Source organism: Motacilla alba, chromosome 10 (assembly GCF_015832195.1).
Source record: "Motacilla alba alba isolate MOTALB_02 chromosome 10, Motacilla_alba_V1.0_pri, whole genome shotgun sequence".
Classification (NCBI taxonomy): Eukaryota; Metazoa; Chordata; class Aves; order Passeriformes; family Motacillidae; genus Motacilla; species Motacilla alba.
In genome coordinates this window covers 5,389,053-5,408,338 of record NC_052025.1, presented here as the reverse complement: position 1 = coordinate 5,408,338, position 19,286 = coordinate 5,389,053, and the positions used below count along the sequence as shown (strand labels likewise).

The following is a 19,286-nucleotide window of genomic DNA, read 5'->3' as shown; positions in this document are numbered from 1 at the left end:
AAAGAAATAATTGATGATAAATAATCAGAACAAACAGAACTGTCAAATTTAGGAACACTTTCAGCTGCATAAATTGCACTTACAGTTTTTCCTTTTATTTTTCTGTTCTCTGCATAGAATTAACTCAATTATAAAACCAAAGCCTTTAGAGAAAACCCGATGAACAGAAAAAGCACATCCATTTTCCCCACTTGAAAAGAGTACTCAGCAAAGACACATACAGCTACTTCATTTTTACCAACAATCAAACATATCCCTGTGCAAAGCCACAAAAAAGGACTCAAAGGAGATCCTCAAAGTGAGAGCAGTCTCACCCCAGTTGAGAAGACAAAAGCACAAGTAATCATAGTAGTCTCAAGTAAGTACTGAAGTCCTACCTGTGTACATAACTGCACCAGCAGCTTTGCAGCACTGGGAGTGTTTGATGCCAAGCAGCCAACTGCAGTGCTCAGGTAGGCAAGGCAAGAGATGGGCTTGCTGGTTTTGCTGTGGATGCCCCTGGACCTCTCCGTGGAGCTGGACACCGTGGATGGGCTCGTGGACAGGCCTGCCCTTCCCGCTGCCGCCAGGCACATCAAACGAACCAAAGTGCGGATGTCTGTCAGTCCCAGGGATTCGAGGCCAGCTGCCAGGCTACAACTGGAACCACTGTGGAAATGGATATAAAACCCCTTGGTTCAAAAGAACGAAATCAACAGAACATTTCTCTTAGCAGTATTACGTAAGTACAGACACAAGAATTGCTTCCCCAATTAGTTTGAAATTGCATCGTTATCAAACAGAACTGGGTAACTGGTTACAAAAGGAAAGGTGGAAGTGTAACCAAAAATGCCACGAACCTGACAGACAGAAGTGAGAGCGCTCTCATAACCATTGTTCTTGCCAGGAGCACTTGGGCAGCAGCTGTCACTCTTCTGAGAGCCATGACACGGTCATGGGGATTTACCAGGGCAGCTGCTTGTTCTCCTAAGGTTATCCTGCCAGAAGAACTTTTCTCTATTGAGCCGTGACAGCCTTGGAAAAAATGATAATATGAATTAGTGTTTAAAGAAAAACAAAACATTATCATATAGTAATAAGAACAGAAGCAAAGTCGGCCTAAGTTACTCATTTTTCAGTATTTCATATATACAGAGCCACAGTAATAATTACCAAGAGGAAAATACACTCCATAATATAATTATTCCTTATTTTCAAAGAGACATGAACACAATCTGACATACTCAATCTTAACTCCTCTGATTCCCTCTTCCATCAGAGGGGACTATTCTTATGTCCCAATTTAAATCCATTCATTTGGTTCTGCAAAACATGTTACTGGCATCTACTGTTTGACTTCGGTCACAAGTTTCATTGACAAAATTCAATCCTTTTGTCAATTCACAATGCCTCACACTCCTCTGTCTGATTTCCCTATAATAAAAGGACAATTCCGAGACGGTCTCCACTTCCTCATGGTGGCAGGCAGGAAATACTGTCAGGATGTTCCTGCCTTGCCTCTAGAAAAACCCCACTAAAAAGGAGAGGAGGTGGTGATAGCTGTTATCATTATTGTTGTGGCTGCTGCTGTTATTATTATAATTCTTTCTTTAAACAAAATGGATTTCTAATGTACCTATTTGCATCAGTGTTTCTTCCATACTGTTGGTGGCTGTCACCATTGCAACTGAAGCTCCCAGAGGGTCACTGTCAGGGAACTGAACAGGTTCAGGTACAATGCGTCGATCATTTAAGCCAAGAGGCCCCGCCAACAGCTCAAACTCCTCTTCTCCTGTCAGCTTTTCATCTTCATCCACATCTAACATGTCCCAGTCTTCTAGAATTGGAGAAATGTAAATAGACTTGGTTATAAAAGCTCAAATATTAAATAATTTCAATTAATTTAAAAAAACAAACAGTAGATGGTATGAAATGTGTATTGAAATCTTCAGCACAGCAGAATTAAAAACTCAGCTTCTGATGTTGACATAGACACAACAAAGTAAATCAGAAAAACAAAATCCTGTTCTTGGCCCTCTCTATTCAACTTGACCTTTATACTGCACAAAAGTTTTATGGAAGATTCTCTGAAGTATCAAACTAGCTACTCTTTAAAAACACAGACATTAGGGGTCATCACATACAAAACAAGAGAGCTCCAAAACCCAGGGTACAGTGAAAAGTGCAGGTGTTCAGTTATGTTTTAAATCATGGTAACAAGGGCGTATTTCAAAGGACTGAATGGTAAAGACAGATGTCTTCATGTTTACCAAAAAAGCATGCAATAGCTCATGGGTTACAACTGAACACCCAGGCTTTTGCTTTTCATTCCCAGGGAATTAAAAAAACCCCCAACAACAAATAAAAACCACTTTAATTGCAATTCAGTGAGACACTTCCTTCACTTGCCAACCATTTACACACAAGTCAGCTTATATTTACTGTTCCCTCTGCCCTGTCTCACTCCGCGCACAGCAGAATCAGAACACCTTTGATCTGCAGCAGACAGACTTGCCCTAAGTACTGCAGCACACATTTAGTCTCAAACAGACAAATGTGGTAAATCACACGGCTGTGTTCACAGGAGCTACAGAATGGACCAGAATCACACAACCAACTGGGAAAGGTTTTCTACACGTATCAGAAATAACCTGTTTAAAGTGAAAGCCACCCTCAGGATGCTCTCAGCTTGGACAAAGGGATTAAAATTAAGAACAAGACTAATGGCAGACTTTTGGGGCACTAACTTGCACTAATTAATTTTTCTGACAAAGGTAGCTGAAGAAAGATATTTGAACATAAGATTTTGTATGTGCAGTTCTGGATGTAACATCTCCTCACAAGACCTTATCAACCCCAAGTAAGGTGTTTGCCCTTTCAGCTGCTTACAGTGGAAAGACAGGGGAAAGGATTCACTTATTTTGTTTTCTGATTTGAACTAAGTAAGTCCCCAAAAACTAAAATACTGTATCTAACTGGAAGAGATTTTAAAATATACCTTCAGGTTTATTTGCATGAAAGCACATCTTAGAAAAAACAAAACCCAGTGCAAGTTAAAAACCTACCTTCATAGACACTGTCTTGTTTACCTATCAGATCAGGAGCCTGGCCTTTGTACCTGTATGAAAAAATAACAAAGAAAGTTATTCAGTGGCTCTAGTATTTTAAAAACATGCATAAAAATTTTAAATTCAGTTCCCTTTTTAGTCTAACTTTACTGCTAGGTCTACATATATTTATAACTGATTCCAGAAAAGCCTAGTAACAGAGAAGCAGATAAAATGGCTTCTGAAAATGTGTGTATGGAGGGGGGAAGCACTTTGCAGTACTAATGTATAAAAAGTCCATAGAAAAAAATACTGGAATTGTCAGACAAAATTAAGAAATTTCAAAAGTCACTAAGAAGGAAGCAATACCCCAAGAAATTATTCCTTGTTCTAATTTAGAAACCAGAAATATCAAATCAACCTTTTTTTTCTAAATATGCATTTGTCAAATACAGAGAATTATTTTAAGTATCAGAAAATCCTGCTAGGAATTCTTCCCTCTTAAATCAAATCCCTGAAATGCTGATGGCTCGTTTAGTTTCCTTTCTTTATCCACTGTCTCCTATTTCTGTACCTTTCTGAGGCTGATATTTTAGATTTGCTCTTGAGGGCCAGGTATTTCTCTCTGCAGATTCCACACAGGAGGTAGTAGGGGTTGCCACTGCCACACTCCCCCCCGAACCAGCCGTCCACATAGGAGCCGTTGCTGCGGTAGCCCTGGCGGTTGGCGCTGCGCCCGCAGCCAGGGTGGTTCCTCTTCATGTGCTGGTTGAAGCTGACCACGCTGGATTCACACAGCTCACAAACCACCACTTCTTCTCTATCTTCAGATTCGCAGACGTGCTGCGCAGCAAGATTTTCACACGTTATTTGTAGGGAATAAGCGTCTGCACCTTAGATATAAAACATGCCAATCTCCTTAGGTGGGTTTCCCTGCACATTTCTGTCACTGAGTGATATTTATATGGTTGACTTGTACAAAAGTAAAGCAAATCACACAATTTATGACATAATGAAGACCATCTCAGAACGGGAAAAACATTTGGAAGCAAAGTTTCAGAGGAGCTAATTTCCTATTTCATGTTAGATTGACTCAAGAACTCTTGACAGTGTAACTTTTCATTTGTAACACTGTCACATTCAACACTGTCTGTATCTGGTTCTCCTCAGAACTTGTCTGAAACTAGAGCTAACAAGGAAAAGAATCCTTTTTTGCTTTCAGACAACCAGATTTTACATTTACCGGGCAACAAAAATTAATATCTGTGTCAGCACATATCAAGGTTTTATCTCAATATGAAGTCCATTTTTCATAATTACACTTCCATCCTAAGTCAGTAATTTCATTGAGATGTTTCAGTGACACCAAGTGCTCTGAAAAATTCAATATGCATCCTGCAACTTGCTTCCATATCAAAGCTAGGTAGCTAGGAGATGAAAAGCTGAGTCTTACGGGTTGATTGTCTAATCTGACATGGATAATCCAAAGATTAACAAAGTCCTGCTATTATCTTTGTTTTCTACCTCAGTAGTTTATTTAGTGCTCTACAGAAAAATTCAGTGAGGACTATCACCACATCCTTCCCAGAAAATGGACTATATAACACAAGAAAAACTGACTGAAGTGCAAATTATGTTGCTAGAGATTAGATACTATTAGCAGTAGCAGGACAAGAAACATTTATAACTGTGCTTGGCTAAACCATCTAGGAATACCTACTTGATTTCTAATTGGCATTATCAGAACAACTATATGAGTTCTGTTCTCATCTTTTAGGGGAGAAGAAAACTGCATGTGGAAGTGCAGAGCAGGAACCACAAGAAATCACTATTCTTAATCTAGAAGTGATGCTACAGAACACAAGACGATTTCAAGCACTTCTGGCACTCAGTAATATACTTTCAAAGAGGCTCTGAACATACACATGTTACTTTAAACTTGAAAATATAAGCATGCAAAAAGCAGTAAGTTAAAGCAGCCCCTGCTGCAGTCACACACACCCAGGTAGGCCAATCCAGTACCTCTGGGATCCACATTCCCAGAATATCATTATCACTAGCCAGGTCTTGCCCAAACATAGCTTCCATTGCTTCATCATCAAGGTCAATCTCCAACTCCTCATCCAAGTTGAAGTCATACAGTGCCCCTGGATCTTGCTGCAGGGAGATCCCTTCCCTGCGGCTCTGGTTCCGGTGGGCCTGCACTGAGCGGTACAATCCCGCTCAAGGTGGGAAAAGAGAGAAACAGGAAAACAGGACTTTTATTTTCCATGGCAGAGAGCTGACTGTACTTTCAATTTCCTTATTGTTTTAACTCTTCTGCTGAACAATCTACTTATCACCACATAAAGCTCTTTAACTATACATTGGCACACATATGAGAAGGAGTTTTCTCAATGTCATGCAAAGTCCCAATCCCCTTCCTATTCATTTCCTGGATAAGCAAAGCCCCTGGAATTCTTTCACTCCCTTACCAGCACGTGCCAGCAACGTTCGGGCAGCTAAATCAAATTTGTGCCTCCGTGTGACAGCTGATCGACTTCGAGAGGGAGGGCCACTCGCAGCAGCTGCATTTTCCACATGATCCAGATTATCAGGGCTACAGGAATTTAGAATTTACAGGTCAATTAAACCAAGTTTTAAACAACCACATACAGTAAGTAAGTCATATTTATTAGCATTTTTTCCTTTCTTGAATGGAAGGAAAAAAAAGGAATTCAAGAATTTTCAGTTTCAAGGAGCACGTATATACTGTTTTGACTGTAAGAGTCACCTCAAACAAATCAGATGCAGCAAAGTCAACACCTATTTGATCTTCCAGAGGGCCTAAGCACAGCAAAAATTTTGAGAGGGCACTCATTTTAAACTAGGCTAATTAGTAGCTTGAATAGTTAATTTATCAGCTTGAATTAGTTTTTTTCTCCTCTTGAATAAATAAAATAATCTCTGTTGTTGCTGACTGAGTCAATTCAACTTCGGCCTAACACGTGAACTTGGCAAAACACGAATTTAATGGAATTTTGCTTTATTACTTGATCTTTTAGTTAAAATACAACTATACCATCAGCCCTCATTTTTTTCATTCTTTTCTTTTTTTGTTGTGAAAAAAACATGTTCAGTTACATTCTTCCCCAGTTCTGCACACAAACAGTACAGGAAAATAAATGCACCATGTACACCTAATTTAATTGCATCTTTGCTTCTGCTCATGCTGTAACAAAATTCAAAAGCTGCATTACAATGTAACTCTCCATCAGCAACAATGAATTTGTGAGATTTCCAAATTCAGGAACAGATTACAAGCAATTACAAGAAAATTCTACCTCTCACTAAAGCCTTCCTCCATTTCTGGCGCATCAGCAGAAGGGATATCACCTGGAGACTGCAAATAGCAATGATCCCCAGATTTCCCCCCACTGCCAGAGACGATTGTTCCATGCCGTGACTCTGCAGTCCCCTCTGACTGAGGCTCTTCATCATCCTCGTTTCCAGGGTGCTCGATCATCCACATGGCCAGCACTGTGATGTTCTGTGCATCTGCTTCTCCTCTGGCACCTGAAGCAGGAAAACCACACTTTGGAACTGTGTTTTACCATTGATGGCTATAAAAAAAGCCATCTGTTTTTCCACAGAAATAGTTATAAAACTTAAAAATTAAGTATTCTACTGGAAAACAAGTGTTTCATGTGTATCCAATCTTTAAGTTAAACTGATATTATAGCTATAGATTACCTGTAGCTTCCATAGCTTTTGCAATTTGCCTGAGGGAGAACCCCATTTCTAGCAAGGGAACAGCAATGGCAGGAGGAGGAGGAGATGTTGAAAGTCGGCTGCTTGGATCAGACAAAGCTTAAAAGACAGAAAATTTTAACAGTAAAGAACGTAAATCTTTCTCTAGAGTTACTTTATTACACCTTACTTTGATACATCACCTTGAACTAAGGAAATAAAGTTACTCCCAACTTTTCTCTCAGTTACTTTCCACAAAATAAGATACTTTCTGTAACAAAACCAGATGGAGCTCATTCTCCTTTGTAACAGATTATGTTGACTGACTCGGTTTGATCAAGCAGGATACTGATGATATGCAAAGAACTATTTAAGCAATTGCTATTGTTTTCATTTTGAACTGTATCAAATTATCTATTTGATCCATATTTAGGTAGCCTAGATCATTATACATTCCTCTTAAGGTACAGAAAAAGACCTCAGCTGAACTCGGAACGTATCTGAGAAACCTCTTTGTGGATGATGGCTGCGTTTCTGTGCCGTCATTCAAGGGACTCTAAAGAGGTCAGTTACTGCCCCAAACCCACAGTTTCTTTCTGACTTGCTATAAAAGTGATGTCTAATCAGTGAAGACAAAAATGCACTAACAACAAACAAACACTGTTGTAAAGACACTATCACAACTAGAAGCAAGTCATCTCATCATTCAATCAAAAGAAAAAAAGAGACATGAAACTGGGGGATCAGTTGCTATGCAACACATGAACCACTAAACACCCCAATTAACAGCACAGATATAAGGGCAAGAATAAAAAGTACTGGTGAATGTACCATAAAACACATCAATTCTTGTTTTCTGTGGGGTATGTGACCTAACAAAAGCTAGAAAATTACTGCACTTACCAGCAGCACACAACCAAGTAAACAAGCCCAAATCAGATGAACATTTTGAAGCAGTTACCAATTATACTTCATTATTGTTTTTTAATCCAACCCACAGCTTTTAAAAAGTCATTTCGTTTGCCTGGTAAAGCCTACAGCTATATAATCTGTACCTTTTTTTCCTAAGATAGTGACTAAAAGGTTTTCAACAATGCTTAGCATGTTTGTTTGCCTTAAGAAGAACCTCTGTTGGGTTTCCATCCCTTAAAACATGGCCCCTGAGCGCCTGTGACTTTCCTAACTTGTCCCCATTTCTACTCCACTGACAAGTTTACCTGTGCGATTGGCAGGCCTCGCAGACTGGGAATCTGGAGAGGTCAAACTTTGTCTCCTTCCAACTTCATCTGAAGGAGATGTTGGTAAAGAAGAAATTGGAGGAGTCTGAGCACGTCGTGCTGGAAGTACAGTTGTAGTAGGATAACTGGAGAACATTTGCCTTGAAAAAAGAAAAACATACATTTATGTTGAACAGAACCGTGCTGAAAAAGGTCTGACACAAGAAGGACATCCAATTGGAGTGCACTTGGCAAATCCTACTTGATGCAATTGAGTTTAGTAAGGGTAAGACACAACACATACTTTGAGGCAACAGCTCATTCCTACCAACTTTATCTCTACAGTTAAGTTCCAAGCATGACATAAAAAAAAACAACTCCTCAGAGACCAGGAGGTCTCCTAGGAGAAAAAATATCAATAAACACTTTTCCCATTTCCATGGTTTGTTCAGAACTCAGGTGGACTAATAAATTAAGGCTGACTTACTAAGGCAAGTATTTGACATTCACTGTCGTAGTTATGAAGACATTGTTCTGGGTTTTATCAAAAGTTGTCTGCAAAACTTCTATGAATTAATAAACTTAGAAACGTATTCTATGCAAGGTAAAGCAGATTTCCCTCAACAGCACAAATTGCCTCTGCAAATTCAGTAGCTTATCTTCCATTTCAGCGTGTCAGGGTAAGCTGAAAGAACATCTTAGCTTGACAGGACGTTACCTACCAAGATCTATTCTGGCTTGAGAATCAAACATTCGTTAAAAATGAATTTCAGAGATGTGCAATTTAAACTATACCAAATAAACATGAGAACTGAAGAACAACTTAAGGAGAACATTTTCTCCTTCCTAAACAATTCAGACATTACATTTGTAAACAGTGTACAGCAAAAGCTTAACAGCTTTCTAATAAAAAACATATACCCTGCAAGGCAAAGTAACATTTAAACTGTGTCCCTCTACAGGGGCAGTTCTTGGCAGCATTTTTAAGGGCTTAGGCAGCTAAAGACATATATTCTACCTAAACCATGCAACTGGTTCCCTACACCCACAGAATCATACATGCTGAAATGATTTTTTACCTCAGCAGACTGAGAGGCATAACACCAGGTGATTCTGACGCTGGAACTGTTTCTGTATCAGTTACTGGTGTAGTTGCAGTGGTGGTATCCTCCAGAGAGCTGCTCATGAAAGATGTTGTGCTAGAAGCAGAGGGGCTGGTTGTAACTGGCGTTTGGGCTTGCTGAGACTGATCACCTTCTTCTACTTGTTGCTCCACTTCTGCAACAGAAAAATAAGGATGTTACAGCAACATTAATATAATTGTGCAGATCAAAACAGTACCCATGGTTAAACTTTCAAAAATAACTATTGTTATTTAAAATTCATCCCAGAAAAAGAAAGGGGTATGTAGACTCTGCCACTAACTCACAGACTTGAGTAAAAGAAACAAACCAGGAGCTCTTGCTGTTCCCACAGTTATAAAAGGTAAATAGCAAACAACCCATTTACTTATGTGAAAGTTTATAATATTCAGATTTATGGTTGTAACAGCCTGCATTATTCTCAAAACAGACAAAAGGGGAAGACGTCTTAGATAAAAGTACAGCTGATTAACTATAAACCTATTTTTAACTCAGCTGTGCAAGTAGCATTTTTGGTTTAGAAGAAGTGCTAATCTTCCTGACAAGTATACAGAGCACAGATAATTTTTAGAAATATTAAAGACATTAAAAACTCTTATTTCTGATTGATATGCATTCACTTTTTATTAAGATATGGAATTAGGAAAAAGGCAAAAAAATCAGGGTTATAGCTTTAAAACAGCAAACGGAGCTCTGTAAAATTTCTCTGTCCGATTAAGATTCCCCCAAAGTACAACCACTACAAATTGACAGGACTATGTTAATTGTATTATCATTGTTACTATTCATTTTAACCTCACTTTGAAAATGTACCTTGTTTAAGCCTGCCACCAAACTGGTCCTCCAGCAGCCCATGAACCACTAATTTGTAGATCATGGCCTGCGCCCGCTCCAGGTCTGCCAGCCCCAGCGCCCTCTTGATGGGCGAGCGCATGACCGCGCGCTTCACCATGTGCCGCATCAGGAACTGCAGCGCCGCGCGCAGCTCCACGTCCTCGTGCACCACCGGTGACCCCGCACAGTCAGAGTTGTGGCCGTTCTCTGCCAGCACTTTGGGATTAACAGCAGCTCGGCATACTTACTACAACTAAGAAGAACACTGAGTGACTTCATAGCACCAAGATAAAGGTACGACAGCTGTACAGCTCGGATTTCTGACTGCACTATATCATGACTTCGTGGGGTGTGCTCATGATTCTTTTTTCTTCCTTCGGCAGGTTGGTGTTGGGATTCCATACCTAGCGTTGCTGGTTCTAGAGAAAAGGAAACAATTTCATTTTCCGACTTAGAGGTTGTAGCACCGTGTCCTTTGTTATCATCAGTACTCTGGCCTAATCGTGTATCTGATCCAATGTCACCCTCCATCTTCTGGTCCATTTCCCCTTTATCTTCAGACTCGTGTCTGTGTTTTTTCTCATGCCTCTTGGTGCTTTGCTTTCCCGTATCTTCATGAATGCCAGTCAGATAGGTAAGGTCCAGTAACACAGTAGCTGTCAGCCCACGAAATCTTGCAACATCAAAAGGCAGTGGTTCACAGGGCTCCAGATTATACAACGGAGTATCACTAGGCGACCAAAAAGTTGGGAAGCTTTAATAAAGATCAGAATGACACAGGAAAAAGCAAGTGAGGGAGAGACAGAAGGAAAGTTCAGGAAGTAATGTAGGCAAATAAGATGTAGAATATACTTAATAAAACAAACCGATTCTGAAAATTAAATGCAAGCAGGGGAAAATGAGGCTATGATCAGAAAACAGGGAGATATGGTTTCAAAGCAAATGCAACAAAGCATACACAGGTTTTCATCAACAAGCACTGAAACCCAGAAGCCCCATAGAAGCTATCCATTCTGCGCTAACACAGGCTCTGGATATATTATTTTATCAGAAATATGTAACAGACTTTTATTAAGAAAAACTATCTGAAGGTAAATATTATCATCATACCTGAATCTAAACAGGTATAAAAGCTTATAAAGAAAACTTTTAAACATTAAGGTAAAGTTTTGATTGACACCAGGTATTCACCACCATGAGCACACTACCAAGAGCTCAGGCCAATTCTGTCTCTGGTGTGTCAGGACAAACCACCTGGTGAGGACAGTGACCTTTGAAAAACACGGGTCAGAAAACCTAACAGACACATTTAGCTACCTGTCCATCTACATCCAGTGATATTTTCTGGTACTATTTATGACTGTTACACTTGACTAATTTTCACTTGAAGCAGGACAAAAATTCACCAGCCTGTATTTGCTTATGCTTTGTACTTTCCATACATCCAGCAGATAAATGACTTTTAAATCTTCCTTTTATTATCCCAAAAAGTTTTCCCACCTTACAATGTAAACTTCTACCGAAAAATGAAAGCAAGCTTTAGCCTGGTTTTAATTAAAAAGGTGAAAAATGAACCTAATTAAATGCTTTATCAAAAGCATGCTTACGATCAAGTGCTATTCCACATCACTCAAATAAAGCTTCAAATTATTTTAAGGGCACTCTTACTTTAAGGCTACACTGTCACATGGGCATACTTGAAAGAATTTATACCTGGAACTAAATCAACTGCACTTCAGTATATTTAGTCAAAGGGACTACAGCCTTTGCAAAGACAAAACAGACTTTATGCTGCAACAGCTGGAAAAGCGAAGTGACCTCGGCTATTTCAGAATTTAGTTGTAACTGGCAGGGAAAAGAATAAAAGATCACTGCTCAATTTCTTCAAAAGACTTCTTCAGCTAGAGGCAGAAGGAGTTCTAGAAACTAAGTTAATCAAATCTTTTCCACACGAAAACACAGGCAATTCTTGTGTAAGCACAGAGAAGCTTCATTTCAGCTTCCTTCCAGGTGCTTTCCCTTTGAAGGCTTGTCTGCAAGACGGGTGGGAAAAGGAGCCTCAGGGCAGCATTAATTTCAATACCACTGAAGTCTACACTTGAATTGATCAGCATGGCTCTAATATAAAGGACAGGTTTCTTCTGAGGATTTCCAACCACAAACCACCACCACTAAATAGCAAAAAGTGTAGGAAATGGGCATACCTGATTGTAATCTCTGCTTCATCCCACTGGACCTTGGCAGAGGTACTGCCCTCCTTCACCACTCCCAGCAGGGTGGCATGACGGCCCGTTTGCTTGTGGACACATCGACCTCCAACTCTGAGCCCAGCATCCACTCCACCAATCACTGCTAGGACAGGCCACACCTCCACACAGAGCATCTTCAGCTGCAGCTCTGAGAGCTCTGCCAGGCCGTGGCGGCTGTGCTTGCTTTTCTCCTCCTCTTTGTTTTCTTTCTCCTCTCTCACCTCGTTCTCTTCTCGGCTTTGAACAGAGCGACTTTTCTTCAGTTTTTGACCTGCTTCCTTAAGACATGTTTTGATTTTATTCAGTCTTTCCATCATTTTTTTATTGATGCAGTGTGTCCAGCGGTCTGTGCGATGAAGGATTCGAATGAGCTGGATCGTGGCTTCTGCCAGCACTGCAGCAACAGGACTGCAGATGGGATCACCAGGCAGCAAATCTCTTGGTGTCCCACGCATCTGCATATCACAGATCTTCACCTGTTTGAAGAGAACAGTTTATAAATTATCTTCTCAACATACCTCAGTAAGCTCTTCTTATGAATACTGGAGTGGCCTGCTGAACGGAAATAATTACTAGCACTGTCTTTTTTGCCCTCAGAATCCCCAGGAAATCCACCTTAACAGTGAACAAAATCTCCATTCTTCAGACTCAAGGAGGCTCAAACTATCTATTTCATGGTTTCTCACACAAGACTATCCAGAAATCCTAATACTACGCTCTCCTTGGCTTCTGAGGAATAGAATATTTTGTGTAGAACGTGAAGCTTTTAAATCTATTCTAAATACATTTTAATTTTATAATAGATTACAATAATTAAACCACTTTGTATTAGCAACACTGTTTTGGTCAGTAATTCAAAGCAGCACCACACAGGCTGCTCTGATGAATACTGACTTTATACCAGCCTAAACCAGTACGCCTTCACACATGAACATTGAAGTTACCTTCTCTCCTGGGTTACTGCTATAGAACATAACACAGGGGTATAACTCAGCTGCATCCACATCTTCAAAAGCTAGTTTTGGCTCCTAGGGAAGAAGCAAAACAAGAACCCCTCAATCTTAGAACACCCTAAGAAGCAAGAATATGAAACATGAGAAAGTTATGTTTATATTATAACCTTTTAAGTACTGAAACTGATGAATGTTTTAACCCTCATGCTTATCCATGTCATATTACCATTGCCAGAACACCCACCGAAAAACTAATTATGTTAAATACCTCTCCATTTTTACCGAAGGATATAGTTCTTGCTTCCATATCTAACACACATGTAATGAAATCTCCTTGGGTAAAGCTTGAGAGAGTCAAAGTCTGCTCTCCATTGTGATACAGGTTGCCACTGTAGGCTCTGTAGAGCCACATATCTGAGGTAGTGCGATGGTTGAAGTCATGCACGGGCCAGCGAGACACTCCCACACAAGTGCCTTCATTGCCTCTGTTCTCCTTCACGATGTAGAACTAGCAGGCAAAACAAACACACAGGGAAAAACATCAGGAATATACACTTTAACAGAACAAAGCAATGAAAATCTTCCTTACACATATGTATGTCTACTTTTAACTGTTTTTCACAGAAGCTTTTATTGAGAAAAACATTAGATTTATATGGTAAAACCATTTAAAAATCCCTCCAAATGATGTATTTAACACTGTCCTAGTCAGTCAGGCTGATGTGTCTTTTTGCAAGAAAACAACATGCTTTGTGAAATGTTTTTCTACAAAAAAATCCTAAATCTACATAATTCAGTAGGTAAGTTTTGGAAAACTGCACATGCATGTTGACTATGACCTTAGGGGCAACTACCATTACCTCTAATATCACATAACACATATTCACAGTCTCCAATCTGCGTGCTGAAATACTCAAATCACACCACTCAAAAGCAGACACAAACTCTTCCCTTAGCACTGAAAAATCACAGAATGACTTCGGTTGGATAATATCCTTACGATTATTGAGTCCAACCATAAATGGAACACTGCCATCTACTCAAGAATTGTGTCATAAGTGAAAAACACAGGCAGTTGCTCTTAATAAAACATAGCACACTTCCAAAACAATGAGAGAAGCTAAGAAATACACATTTATGCAAGCTACCTTCCACTGGTAACACCCAGAAGTAACTCCAGTGGAAGCTAAGCCATATCCTTTGCCTCCACTTCCATGAGTTAGAATCTGCCCGTTCTCCACTATGCAGCACTGAGCTTTCTCAGGATCAAAGGACACTTCCTGGATGGGAAGATTCTCATCTTCATCCTCAGACTCTCCTTGCTTCTATGAGAAATAGGACAAAACATTTGTGGTAAACGTAATTCAGCTGCATTCAGTCACAAGACAAAGTACAAGCACTGTTACCTGGAGCTTCATTTCTTGTTCTTTCTCCTTTATTTGAATTGCATGTTTGGCCTGGGCTATTGGACTCTCCCACATGCAGTCAGACAGAAGTGAGAACAATCGTTCCACAACCTGGGGCATTGGGATACAATTCAGATCATTTTAACTCCAGCATGAGGACAACAGCAACATTATATCGTTATACTTCACTATACTTCAACATTATATCATTTTACTTCGCTTTGCAGGTATAAACATCAAAATATTTAGTGTTCTTAGATTAACAAGTAACTTGCTTGATTTGGATTTTGAAACCTAAGAAACATTTAGAAGTTTAAGAGATTTTTGAGGAAATGTGAAAGTTTATAACAAAATATAAAGACCTGAGCCATCTGATCATCTTCAACGCCAGATTCACATGCAGGTAACACAGCTTCCAGTACATGAAGTGCAAGCAGTCTAGTCCTCAAATTGCCAACCAAGGGAACTCCTGAAGAGGGAACAACATGTCAATAATCTTAAAATTACTTCAGCTTCAGACCTGCCCCTGGTTCCATGCCTCCAGTGCCCCAGAGTGTAACCCCTGCACACCTATACTGCAGCTGGTTTGAAGTGTTCACTAGGAACTTACTAGAACTAGAATGTTCTAAAAGGGCTTAGTTTTTGGAACTGCACTACAGCAATGCAAACCATGGAGCACATTTTGATATCATCATACCTGAGCAACACTTCTGGGAAGCAATGTTAAGGAGGACTTCTGTCCACTTTGGAGATGCCATCTTGGACTGAATTGCTTTTGAAGAGACAACTCTACGCAGGAAAACAAGAAAGTCTCCCAGGTGCAATTCTGCTGCATGTTGCTTTCGTAGGGCAGCTAGGAAGTTAAAGCAAAAGTTTTTATTTAGCCTTAATATTACAACTTGACTGGCAGTCCTGGTTACCAAGAACAACCTGTTCTGCAGGTAAAAGCACAATGATCAGTTATTATACAGTGGCTGGCTGTTAACCTTAGCTGGCTGGTGCCCACCAAGCTGTGCTCTCACTCCTGCTTCTCAGCAAGACACGGAGAGAAAAAAACATTAAACTTTTTTGGGTGAAGGTAAGGGAAGGTCTTCTGTGAGAAGACCTCATATTCTAATTCCTAATTAATTATCTCACTAATTCATCGGACATTGCATTATTTTAAAGTGAAGGCAGTTAAAAGCACAAACAAAAACATATATACACTTAAAACCAAGCTACCAATTAAAAATTCTTCAAAAGCAATTTCCACCAAAATTCAAAATGCTCATTAAGGGACTATAAGCCACATGAAGATAACAGTATTTCAGAAAATCTTTTGTTGCAGATTTTCCCATATGACACAATAGTGTCACTTTCTTGCCATCCACTTGGACTGCAAAACTGCATAATACAAAGCAAATACAATAATTTCCTGAAAAAAGCTGTATTTATTAATTTAGATAATTAAACTCCTATGACCACATTTATGAAAAACACTACGACCATCAACTCATTTTTTAAGGAAAACTATATTCTCTTCCTAATTCCAAGCCCAGTGAAGTAACTCTTATTCTCAGCCTGCTCCTATCCCTGCAGTTTTGTGCATCAGTTGTGTAAATCTGAACTGAGATCATTTGATGACTTTAATTTACAGAAATAAAAATGACCCAAAAAAAACCACAATAGAGTGGATGAGAACCTCAGCATTCAGTGCTTTCTTCTATTATGTTTCCTGGTATTTTAGAATTGTTACAGAAATTATGTAAGATAATTACCTCTGAAGTCTCTCTTCTCATTATCCCCATTCGAATCTGCCTTTTTGGATTCCACTTCACCTTCCTCACCTTCCCCTTCTCCAAAGGAAGCCATCAGCATCACACCAGCTTGTGAGAGCAAGTTCTTCAGCTGGCTGCATAATAAATCCAGCAAGGACTGTACAACCTTTGGGCTCAGTTTATCTGCATAGGTTCTGCACACACACAAAAAGAAAATTAAGCGTACTTGAGAGCTGATCTAAGGAACAGTAACTGCAGAAGGTTACTTTTTCCCATCCTCCATTACAGGCCTAAATTAGTTTTATTATTTTAACCCTATTTTTAATACAAATGAAAACAGTCTAACCTTTGAAGTCAAATGATAAGTTTTCAGTACTTTCCAGGGTAAAAAGGAACAACTCATTAATTAAACATAATTCCACTGCAATTTCTATACACGGGGTGTTGTTTCTATGGGTTTGGGGGATTTTTTTGGTGTAGGATTACTGTGCTTTTTTACGTAAGAGATTTGGCACGTAAATGCAATGTGTTGTACAAAGACTGAAAGGAAGATGCGGGTACTGAACATCAAACAGTACTCTCACTTTGACTAGAAAACACTTTCTCCACATGTGTTTTCTTTACTGAGTAAGAATACATATTTAAGTACTGCTAGGACTTTGCATGCTGTCCCATGGTCTAGCACTATTCCCCAAAACTTCTTTCATATTCTGGAAAGAAGCATTATGTCCCGCTCCGAGAAACTCTCACATTATCAGTACTGCTTTCACACAGCAACAGAAAGTCCCATCACATCAACTGAACACACCTCCACAAAAAGCTGAAGTAGTAAAGTGGGGGTTACTAGAACAGAGTGTTTACAGACCACAAAGCTGTGACCATTCAAGTTCAAACACTCTCAACTGAAAAATACTTGTGAGTCTTACATGTATCTTTCCTAAGAATAATGTGACTACTCTTCCCCCCCGCCCCCTTCACTTACGTATTTCTGAGCAACACTTCCTGTTCTAATGAAAGCTCACACAACATATTTCAAGGGTGCTGACAAGCTCAGTGATGAAGTTTCCCCAAAAGCAAGGGACACTCACCCTGTGGTGATAGCCAGGATCTGCAGCAGTCTCGTGCTGGCTACTTTCAAAGCTGTGCTGAGCTGAGAAATCCCAGTTTTGGGCAGCAGCTGCAGGGGCTGTCCTAACATGGTGTCTGTGCCACACAGCTGGGACAGCACATTTAACAGCCCCGTGGAAATGGCCAAGGAGACATCAACAGGCTGATAGTGCACGCTGAGAGCAAAGACTGTCACCAACAGAAGGCGCTGTTGTGCTTCTAAGATTAAAATAAAGTTGTTTTTGATTAATAAGATATTCAGAGTAAGAACAGTGAGACAGAAGATCAGATTATTTTTAAAACATAATTTAATTAATAAATTTCAAAGAAAAAGTCAGTTTTGTCAGACACTTTGAGGTAGTCTTTCTGATGAACCACTGCACCCTTCTTTAACTCAATGTAACTCTGAGTCAAAATTGTCCAAGAAAGAGTAGCATGCAGATCTAGTTTGTGATTTAATGTTCTGAGGCTAAATCTCAAACCAGAATCTTCTCTCTAAGATAAGGATAACTGGGTGAAATACTTCATTTTGTACTTTTTCCACATTGTTTCTCGAAGTGAAACACCAAAACAACCCAGGTAAGAATAGCCAGTGTGTTCTACCAACCAACATTGATTTCTCTTTCAGGAAAGGAAGTCAGATAGGTAATTCAGGGAATTCTGGTCACTAATATCAAAGTCTGCCTTGGAAAACATACAAGCTGTTCATTACATTAGAGAACATCTGGTTTGCAAATCTGCTTTTCACTTACCTATGTGATGCTTATTAGCTTGCAGAGCTCTTTCTAAAGTAGCAGATAATTGCTGGTAAATTTTGTGCACAGCCACCTGGATTTCAATTTGAATACTCCTCTTGGCTGCTCTGATACCATCCTGGGCCAAACAAACAAATAAATATTATAAAAACTGAGATATTTTTATCACTGGGTTATTGAAACAGCAGAAACTGCTGAAGTACACACCTGGTAGTGATGCAATCTTACACTCTCTCCTTTGGCCCCTGCATGTCCTACAGTGCCCAGACCAAAGCAGCCAGCAAGAAACTGGAGTCTAACAGAAGTAAGCAGCGAAGAAGACTGGAATCCAGGTACTTGGCGGCTTCCCATTAATGGCACACAGCCTTTTTCCTCCATTCCTGATAGAAGCACCAAAATCTGATGAAGTGCTTCCAGACGAAGCTGAAAATAAAGGCAGGCAAAAGACAGTATTAGCTAAGTAGCCAGTACCCTTAGAAATGGAAAGTGTATTATACTGAACGTAAGCCAAGATGAATGAGGTCACTGTTTTCTCCTTCACGTGTTTTTTTAAAAAGGGAACACTTTCAGTTTTGTTTTAGTTTACATAATGTTCCCAGTTCCAATTAAGATATTTAACAGAAAAGAAGGAAAATTACTTTAATAGATAGAATGTGGACATCATTTCAAAAAAAAATTCCTATAATGAGGATAATGTATGAAGAATAAGAAGAGCTGTTAAACTGGAATTTACCTCAGCCCTCAACTGCTGCTGCTCCATTGCAATTATTGATGCTTGTGGACTGGTGGACATACTTTCCTCTGGTTCCTTAAATCCTGGGGAGTTTCCCACATCTCCACTTACAAAACTAACAGCGTTTTCAATCAAAGTGTGAACTCCAAGGGATCTTGAGAGATCAAAATCGGACTCAACGAATGAGTAGGAGGATGTGTATAACCAATCTCTGCTGTGTTTCAGTCGAACCCACGAGTCACTCAGAGATTCCATCTGACTGTGTATTGCTCCTAAAGACACACACAAGGAAGTCTCATCAACTCCAAGTCAGGTAACACATTTTGGCAGTAGGTAAAGACTGAGCTGCTGCTACTGACACAGGTGGAAAACGAATAT

The 19,286-nt window shown here is 39.6% G+C and overlaps 1 protein-coding gene across 1 annotated transcript in view; it reads right to left on the bottom strand.

Annotated features, from left to right (window-relative positions):
• Positions 1-19,286, bottom strand: part of HERC1 (HECT and RLD domain containing E3 ubiquitin protein ligase family member 1) — a 96,056-nt gene that overhangs the window by 21,141 nt on the left and 55,629 nt on the right. Inside the window, 25 exon segments of the mRNA XM_038147620.1 lie at positions 378-648; positions 840-1,014; positions 1,616-1,816; positions 3,045-3,097; positions 3,601-3,869; positions 5,028-5,248; positions 5,501-5,625; positions 6,350-6,581; positions 6,759-6,875; positions 7,973-8,133; positions 9,052-9,250; positions 9,928-10,173; positions 10,176-10,702; positions 12,153-12,673; positions 13,142-13,225; positions 13,419-13,658; positions 14,299-14,475; positions 14,557-14,667; positions 14,919-15,025; positions 15,254-15,409; positions 16,314-16,507; positions 17,402-17,639; positions 18,173-18,293; positions 18,383-18,598; positions 18,909-19,180. Coding sequence (XP_038003548.1) covers positions 378-648; positions 840-1,014; positions 1,616-1,816; positions 3,045-3,097; positions 3,601-3,869; positions 5,028-5,248; positions 5,501-5,625; positions 6,350-6,581; positions 6,759-6,875; positions 7,973-8,133; positions 9,052-9,250; positions 9,928-10,173; positions 10,176-10,702; positions 12,153-12,673; positions 13,142-13,225; positions 13,419-13,658; positions 14,299-14,475; positions 14,557-14,667; positions 14,919-15,025; positions 15,254-15,409; positions 16,314-16,507; positions 17,402-17,639; positions 18,173-18,293; positions 18,383-18,598; positions 18,909-19,180 — 5,234 coding nt within the window.